The sequence below is a fragment of the Pipistrellus hanaki genome (genome assembly GCF_964339955.1).
Source record: "Pipistrellus hanaki genome assembly, chromosome: 16".
Taxonomy (NCBI): domain Eukaryota; kingdom Metazoa; phylum Chordata; class Mammalia; order Chiroptera; family Vespertilionidae; genus Pipistrellus; species Pipistrellus hanaki.
This window is the reverse complement of record NC_140518.1, coordinates 12961354-12970497: the sequence shown is the minus strand read 5'-3', so window position 1 is coordinate 12970497 and position 9144 is coordinate 12961354. Positions and strand designations below refer to the sequence as shown.

The window sequence follows — 9144 nt, the reverse complement described above, 5'->3', positions numbered from 1 at the left end:
AGAAGACATTGCTTTAAATAAAGTTTATTTTTTAAAAAGGTTATTTCATTTTGCGAATGCCACGGTTATAGGAGTGTATAGTGGTAACACATATTTTCCTTAACCATGCTTCTTTTTACTTTCTGCACAAAGGTAAAAACTTTTGTTAATCTCAATGGTATAAAACAGAGGTCAGCAAACTTTTCTTCTGAAGGTTCAGATAGTAAATATTTTAGGCTTTACAAGCCACATAAGGTCTCTGTCATATATTCTTTATCAACCCTTTATTTTAAAAACAAAATCCATTGTTAGCTTGCACCATATAAAAACAGACTAGGCCAACTTTGTCTTGCAGGCAGTAATTTGCTGACCCCTGGTATAAAATATCTACTTGGTTTTGTTGGAGAAATTGTTCTCTTCAGACTTCTTGACAATCTTGCCCGAAGGAGAAAGACCTGATTTAAAATTGAATGTAATTTGTGACAAAAGTAGTAATAGAGAATTCCTGCTCACTTTTGACTCTCCCAAGCAATTTTCCCACTCACTCACTCATTCAATTAATTCGTTGAGCACTTACTTTGTACACTCTTAAATGTCTGTGAATAGAGATTTCCAGTGTTTCTTCCTGAAAAGGTAGTTCCTCTAAACCTGTAATTATCAGGTCTTTATACTCATGTTTTAGGGCAAATCAGGACTAAAATCTCTACTAGCAATCAAGAGAAATCTAGCTAACAATGATATCCTTGCACACAATACTGACACACCCTTCTTAAAATCACAACCTAGAGGAAAATTATAACTATTGTTACTTTAAAAAGATACTTCCTTTCTTCCCATAGGGTAAATTTGTATTTTAATTCTCAAACCTAGAACATCCATCAAAAAATTTCTTCTCATTTTCCTAGTTTGTTGCCATGCAACATAAGGTCTGGCTTCATTAGCTTTCTATTTGAGTCTTAATACGTTTAGGAGTGAATAGTACTTCTGAAGCAAATTATACTCCCACATTTCATCTCAGGGAAGGAGTTGTCATGATTCTGCTCCTTCAGGATAAAAACTGTAACTGTCAACTTTCTGAATATTCCTGCTGTTTATCCAAGGTGAGGGAAGACTTTTGAAAGTGGCCAAAAGGAGCACAGGACCTCGGTACTAAAATATAAAGGTTGCCCTCACTCCATATCTTTGGTACTAATATCGGCTACAACAATCTGAATACTCACACCACAGAAACATGGCACATTTTGTAATTACAAGTATTTGTGATTTTCCTTTAGACCTTGTAAACAAAAGGGGAAATGCCTTGAGAAACCACTCTGCCATGTTCTCTCATTTCTCTTAAATCACACATGTGCACAGCCAGTTCTCCCTTTGATCGTTCACGAGGAGAAAGAAGAGGGTTGACCATGGTTATCGCTTTCGTTCCCCTTTTTGTGTCCTTTTCTTTTCCTTTTCCTTGCGCTCCTGCTTGGCTAATTTGTCCTTCTCCCTCTGCAGCTTGTCCTGTTCCTTCTTCCTCTGGGACTCATCTCGAAGTGAGTCTCGCTCCAGTTTCCGGGCATTGAGGACATCTTCCAAGTTGGTATTTCGGAACAGAACTACAATGAGTTAAGGGATGAAGGTAGAGGTCACACAGGCCCAGCTACTGCTCTCTCTCTTCATTCTATATGCTGAGTCTTGAATACTTTCTACTAGTTGTTGTTGTTTTTAATCCTTATGTTTATCTTTGGTCTAACGGGAAATCCTACAACTATCATTACAAAAGTTAAAAACTAACCCTCAGAATAAAAATCTATTTCAGACTTATCTAAATCTAAATATTTTATGAAAATAAAATTTTATTCTAGAATAAGTACCTATGTCATTCAATGGCAGAATATTGTTGTAGTATCTATGCTAGTTTCAGTGAACAGAGTACTCATATAAATGGCAAAATATGTACTTGACATTGTTAAAATGCTTGAAGAGTAAAATAAGTTGTTTAATCTTATTATATCGTTTTCCTAGGCCACTAAAGCATTAATGAAACCATGTTCTATTAACTACAAACTCTGAATTTATAAAATAGTAAGTTTAGCCACAGTTAGAAAATACCCAGCCAAAAACTTTACCCTTCATTTCTTATGACTTTACAAACATAACCTGTTACTACCAGACAAGCTCCTCTCTACTCTTAAAACAGAACTTTTCTGCCCTAACCAGTGTGGACCCATGTTTAGAGTGTTGGCCCATGCACTGAAGGGACCTGGGTTCTATTCCCAGTCAAGGGCACGTACCTAGGTTTCATGTATCTGGTGGGGGCACATGCAGGAGATAACCAACTAATGTGTCTCTCTTATATCGATTTTCTCTCTCACAGTCTACCCCCCACTCCTTTCCATTCTCTCTAAAATCAATGAGAAAATATCCTCGGGTGAGGATTAGCAAAAAAAAAAAAAAAAAAAAAAAAAATGTTCTGCTTCAGTGCTTTAAAGTAAATGTCTCTCTAAACTACCCAGGTCCCCCAGATAATCCACCATATTTCTCACCTTTATGAAGAGGGATTTCTAAATCCACGTTCTCTGGGAAGCTTCTCATAAGTGATTCTGCTCTTAGGGACTTTCCTAGGCACATATGTCTCAATCTGTCCATATCAGGTTGGGGAAAGTAGGTTAACAATTGTAATACTAATAAATAATAATATAAAAATAAACTCTGTCCCAGCCAATGTGGCTCCATGGTTGAGCCTGGACCCATGCCCCAAGAGGTCACCGGTTCAATTACACCTGCCCAGATTTCCGGCTCCGTGCCCAGCAAGCGTGTGCAGAAGGAGCCAATCAATGTTTCTCTCTCATCAATGTTTCTGTCTCACTCTCCCTTCCTCTCTCTCTAAAAATTAATAAAAATGTATTTTAAAATAAATAAACTCTGGCAGTCGCTGGTGTGGCTCAGTAGTTGAAGCGTCATCCCACAAACTAAAAGGTCTTGGATCAATTCCTGGTCATGGCAAATACGTGCACAGGTTGTAGGTTCGATCCCAGATCGGGGCACATACAGGAGGCAACTGGTCAATGTTTCTCTCTCACATTGATGTTTCTTTCTCTCCCTTCCTCTCTAAAATCAGTAAAAACATATCCCCGGGTAAGGATTTTAAAAAAAAGAATCAACTCTGTGTTTTGAGTATGTACAACTGTAAACCTACTTTTGCCCACCCATGTTTTTAGCTTGAAAGCATTTGGTATTTATGCTCTATTTCCAACAAATAAGGTCTTTGAGGACAAAGACCAAAACGTCAATGTTATGTTAACTGCTTCCACAGTGCTGGGAAACTAGTGCTTTATCAAGAGAGTACAGATTCTGATTTTCCCTTAGAAATCCTTCCTCAAAGCTCACCCCTCACAGTACATGTTAGTATGTCTTCTCTGGGGCAAGTTCTTGCTAAATTGACCACTTAGAGCTGTACTAGGAATGGGGCTTACTTGCTGGCCTGACATGAGTGCCCCCAGCAATGACAGCAAAATAAAAACTGATCCCCAGGAGCATTCTGTGGAGAAGCACATGGGATGGGCACAGAGAAGGATACGTTTGTCAGAACCGATGTTCATTGTGGTGGCACCTGACTCATCCTTCTCACCTGCTTCGGTAAGTGATGTTAAGGAAAATAGGATGGAAAACAGGTTAGCACATCCCAACCCAACATGAGAAAACAGTCAATAAGCTGATGGGAAGGAAAGGCGCTGTGAATGGAAGGCCACTGTCAAGGATGTGGTAGTAACCCAGGGGAGTCATCTTAGAATCTCAACCTAGGGAAGAATGACTGTTCAGAGCTTCCGTAAGATCCTTCCCTTGGAGGCTGAAGAGAAACTTAAGCTGGTGTGGGTGGAAGCCAGGGGATGAAGAGATACCTCTACAACAGTGGTGCTCAAAACTCCCTGGAAGCTTGGTAGGAATGCACATTCCTGGAACTGATTCTGGATCTACTCAATCAGAAACTCTGGTAGGTAGAGCCCAGTAATCTGCATTTTAAAAAGTCCCTCAAAAAACTATTACTTGCCGAAACCGTTTTTGGCTCAATGGATAGAGCGTCGGCTTGGGGACTGAAGGGACCCAGGTTCAATTCCGGTCAAGGGCATGTACCTTGGTTGCGGGCATATCCCCAGTAGGGGGTGTGCAAGAGGCAGCTAGTCGATGACTCTCTCTCATCGATGTTTCTAGCTCTCTATCTCGCTCCCTTCTTCTCTGTACAAAATCAATAAAATATATTTTTTAAAAAACACTATTACTTAAAACACTCTTTTATAGCCCAAGAAATGAGTTTTTGTAACTAGAACCACAGCTCTGTCAAACCTAGCAAGAAAAATCAAGAGGCAAAACTGGAAGAGAAGTTGGCCCCAAAGAGCCTAAGAATTCTTTCCTAAACTCATGATTAGGCGGCTGACATTTCTGGTATGATGTCCACTCTATTCAAGAGGGCACAGGGAACTTAAGCTTTTCCTAAACAAATGTCAAAGTCACAGGGACCCAAACCTGCTCCTACCAGCAACACTTTCTTTTCACGCAGTAGCAATTCAAATCCCAGGCTTCTTCAGGTGTTACTAGGGGATTCAGTCTCACTTTTAATTATGTGGTCACTGGAATTTTTTGTTTAAGATTCAAATGAAACTCCTCCAAATGTGGGAATCCGTTACCCCAAAATATCCAGGTTCTAGTCCCGGTTTTACCACTAACTACATGAATGTCTCTGATTAGCCATCCATCTGCTGGGCATCAGTTTCCTTAACAACTGTGAAAGAAATCCTATATAATAAAGATGGAATATGCAAATGACCATAACTCCTCGACAAAGATGGTGGCACCCACAGCCAATAAGGAGGGAATATGCAAATTGACACAAGGCAAGAGGTGGAAGGCGGAAAGGCAGCTCTGGCCAGAGGGAAGGCGGTGTTAGCAGCCAGGAGAAGGCCTATTCTTGCATGAATCTTCATGTATTGGGCCTCTAGTAAAGACTATAAAGTGACATGCAACTTTCTTTGCAATAAGTTACATGTTACTACACAGAGAAGTAAAGAACCACAGCTATATCTTATTTTCTAATAACACAATATAAATGGTCCATTACTGAGGCATTATTTGTTTTACCCTGAAGTTTTCAGAAACATACTTAACTATGTGATAACATATGTAAGTCTGGTGTCATCTATTCCAACTTCATTCCTCACACCCACACAAGGCCACAGATCACTGCCATTTTAGAGAAAATTAAGCTACAGAGGGGGATTGGCAGCCTCCCAAAGCACACAATAAACCAGCAAATGCTTCTGGCTTGAGCCACAGGAAATGGTGCTGAGACTCCAAAAAGGATATTCTTCTTCATCCGTTACATCAGCATACTGGGCCAGGAGGGCAGCTTTTCTCTGCTTCTCCTCTTCTGACACCATCCTGGGCTTCACCACAATCTGTGCCTGTTTCTCAATTAGAGTAGCAATGGCCTGTATCTCGTCTGGGAGGTAGTGGAAGGGGGGAGAGGGACAACAAGGTTGTATGTGAGAAAAAACAAGCTCACCGAACCACTAGTCCGCCCAGGTAGTGCTTCCAGCAAAGACAATGGCATCTGCTGACTCCTAAGAGCCCTGGGGTTCAAAGGAGGTGCGGCTGAGAAAAGCAAGGCGAGGCCATGCAGGCCGGCTTTGGGTCTTGTATCTGTCTTCTATCAGAGCAGCCCTGCTTTTGCTTGTTTTCTATATTGAAGTTTAGCTGCTTTTTTTTTTTTTTTAGAAAAAAAAAAGGAGGTTGAAAAGCACTACATTAAAACCATAGGAAATTAAGCCTCTAACCATGCATCTTTCTCCCTTCTCAACCCAGAAACCTCAGACTTAAAATCAACTTAAGCTTGTCCCTTCCATGGTGATAATTATGCCAGGTGAGGTTCTTGGATTATTTTAAAAGAAAATCAACTGTTAGTTCTCCATTCTCAAAGAAGGAAGAATGGTGTCAAGTAGTGGTTCTCATGCTTAGCTGCATAATAGGATCATCTGGGTGGAACTGGAGAGCATTATGCTAAGCCAGTGGTCTGCAAACTCATTAGTCAACAGAGCCAAATATCAACAGTACAATGATTGAAATTTCTTTTGAGAGCCTAATTTTTTAAACTTAAACCTCTTCTAACGCCACTTCTTCAAAATAGACCCACCCAGGCCGTGGTATTTTGTGGAAGAGCCACACTCAAGGAGCCGAAGAGCCGCATGTGGCTCGAGAGCTGCAGTTTCCCCAACCACTGTGCTAAGTGAAACAAGCCAGTCGGAGAAAAATAAATATCACATGATCTCACTCATATGTGGGATATAATGATCAACATAATTTGATGAACAAGAATAGATCCAGAGACAAATGGTAGGGGTGGGGACAGTTAGAGAGCAACCAAAGGACTTGTATGCATGCATATTAACATAACCAATGGACACAGACACTGAGGGGGAGGGGGCTTGCCCGGGGTCGGAATGGCTGGGTTGGGGATGTCAATTGGGGTAAAAGAAGACACATGTAAAACTTTAGACAAAAAAAAAGAATCATCTGGGGAAACTTTAAAAAAAAATACCAACACCTGGGACTCAACGCCAAAGATGTTTATATAATTGGTTCATGATGTGGAGCAGCAGGCACTAGCATTTTTAAAAGTAAACCAAGTGATGCTAAAATACAGCCAACACTGAGAACTACTACTGTAGAGAGTTTAGAATAGATTCTCTTTACTAGTAAGTTTGGCTTTAATTATATGCGTTTTCTGCATCCTAATGCTGAGTAAATTCACTCATTTCTTTTTTCATTTTAAAGGGTTAAGGGTTTAGCTGAATAAAGCAAAAAACCAATCACAATTTGTGTTATAAAATGAGAATATAAAAAAAGGCAATCCTATGCCTGCAATGCAAATCTGTAAGGGGCAGTGGAAAGAGAATTAAAAAGAAAAAAAATAAAAAATAAACCACAATGAAGATAATCATGATCAGCTGAAGTGAAAACGTAGGAAAGGAAAAAGGGAACCAATATTCAGTTAAAAAGTTAAAGCTGTTTGCCAGGTTAAACTCCCTCAGGGAAAATGAGTCTTCAATGAGGAAAAGGAAAACTCTCTCCCTGGCAGCTGTAAGGTTACAGGAAAACACAATAGAGGCAAGACAGAGCTACCTTCTTCTTTCACTTTGGTGACAACATTCTGAGTCTCTGACCATCGCTCCACAATCTCCTTGCATATGTTAAGAAGGGAATCTTCTTCCTGAGTGGAAAAGTAGACCAATTGATTAATTTCCTAAAGAACCCTCAACCTGAACAAAGCCAACGCAGAGGGCACCACTGGTGATGAGAAGAAACCACGAAGAAGGTTTGGGAACCACAGAACAGAGAGTATGTTTCTCTTTCGAAGCTCTGGACGCAGAATCCACACCTGCCAGGTCAAGGGTGCCCACCTCATCCTGCCACGATCGAGGAAAGGATTCCCACCGGCTCAGTTCAGTCTTCCTCGGGATTTTAGAGCAAAAACCTGTTGCCTACGTCAAAACCTTTTTCCTCTGTGACATCTTCTTTGGCCAATATATCCAACTCAGTACCTTCTCCCAGGTTTACCACTTTCATGCCAAGAGACTGTTCATAGTCTAAGGCAAATGCATGCCCTTCTTTTCCAGCAGACATACAGGTCCAAATAATGACACCACACACACACACACACACACACAAAAAAAAAAAAAAAAAAAAAAAAACACACAGGTCAAGAAGTTGGTACCAAGGGGTAGCCAGTTACTTCAACTTCTTTTTCATAGATTCTTTAGAAACTTCCCAACCGGAAATAAAAACTAACTTAAATTGCTTACCTCCTACTCCTTCCCTCTACAACCTATAATGTCAGGGTCCAAGAAAAGAATTTATTCTACTGTGTTGTATTTCCACTGAACTTATGAGCTGCACCACAAGCTGTGTTAAGGCTTTCCCAAAAATAAGTCAGTCTCATCAGAGCTTGCTCTGGGGCCCTTGCCAGAAGGTCCCAGGACAGCTGCATTAGTGTTATATTTCAACCATGTACCTACTCCATAAACTACCCTTTCACCAAGTGAGTGTTAGTAGAGTTGAAGGCAGCAGAAATGATAAGAAAAAGCAGACAATTTGGTGGCTACTTAAACAGAGCTTAAAGCACACATTTCTGAATTCTTGAATCTGCCTCTAAGAGGCTACGTGCCAAATTTGTCTTTCTTTTTAAAAACTCTGATCTTTTATTCCAACTCCAACTCACTCCCCCACCCCACCCCCAAACACAACAATGAATACTGCACTTGTAAATGCTATAAAGGATAAAGCACAATATTTGCTTCAGTTTTGCCTCGGCGTGAAAAGACCTCTACCGCGAGCTTACCTTTTCTGGACTCCTACCTCCAAAATAGGAGCCCAGACTGGCTTTTGTCCTGGGACAGTCCTGGGCACTGCCTCTTAAAGGACAGAGACGCCCCAGATCCCTTTCTCTCTTCCCTCCCAAACCCCCTACCCCCCTACCCCATTCTCACCCCCATCCCCTACTCCACACCGTCAACGGATGGGAATGAAGCTGGTCGTTAGGTGTTTATGATAAAACTCCGATTTAGGCATTTCAACGCCTTCCGAATACTCACCCACAGGCATCCGAGAGAGCCTGGTCCCCAGGAGTAAGGGAGAGCCATGCCTCTCTCTAAGGACCTATAACCTTCCCGGTTCCCCAAACCCTGGAGAGGGAGTAGCCGCCTTCCCCATGGCCCAGAACCCGAGAAGAGCATTCCTCTCCCAGTAACACCCACCCATCCTCTGGGATTCCGGCAGGGGGACGGGGATACAAAGCACTGACAGGGGCTGGCCAGAAATGAGTTGGGGCTTCTCACCAGGAAGGCAGAGAGAATACCCTGCAGAGCGTCCAGCCTCTCTTCCTCCTCCTCCTCCTGCAGCACACCCAGGATGTAGGCGCCGTAAACAGCTCGGTCCACTCCCAGCGACTCCAATCGTCCATCTAGCCAGGACCCAAAGCAGCAGCCCACAGCGTTGCCTTCGCCGGAGGCAGGCGCGTCCACTTCACTGGGCGCCGCCATCTTGGGGTCAGGGTCCTGCCAACCCCTAGGGTGCCTAACGCAGTGCCTGACGGGCCGCGCCGCGGGCGCACTGCGCATGCTCACCAAGGAAACT

General features: G+C 42.1%; 1 protein-coding gene across 1 annotated transcript; it reads right to left on the bottom strand.

Moving 5' to 3' along the window:
• CCDC43 (coiled-coil domain containing 43) lies at window positions 1-9123 on the bottom strand. The gene is made up of 5 exons (XM_084863636.1): window positions 8847-9123; window positions 7135-7222; window positions 5320-5455; window positions 3539-3597; window positions 1-1574 (listed from the first exon to the last, which is right to left on the bottom strand). The coding sequence occupies exons 1-5, from the start codon at window positions 9048-9050 to the stop codon at window positions 1387-1389; spliced, it is 675 nt and encodes a 224-aa protein (XP_084719762.1). The 5' UTR covers window positions 9051-9123; the 3' UTR covers window positions 1-1386.
• Window positions 9124-9144: the final 21 nt, after the last annotated feature.

What these genes read in the sequence shown, in the direction of transcription:
- CCDC43 (XM_084863636.1), bottom strand. Translation starts at nt 9,050, where the DNA reads ATGGCGGCGCCCAGTGAAGTGGACGCGCCTGCCTCCGGCGAAGGCAAC. An exon ending in GTATTCTCTCTGCCTTCCTG is followed by an intron (nt 7,223 to 8,846) that starts GTGAGAAGCCCC and finishes TTTTCCACTCAG; the next exon opens with GAAGAAGATTCCCTTCTTAA. An exon ending in CACCAAAGTGAAAGAAGAAG is followed by an intron (nt 5,456 to 7,134) that starts GTAGCTCTGTCT and finishes ACTACCTCCCAG; the next exon opens with ACGAGATACAGGCCATTGCT.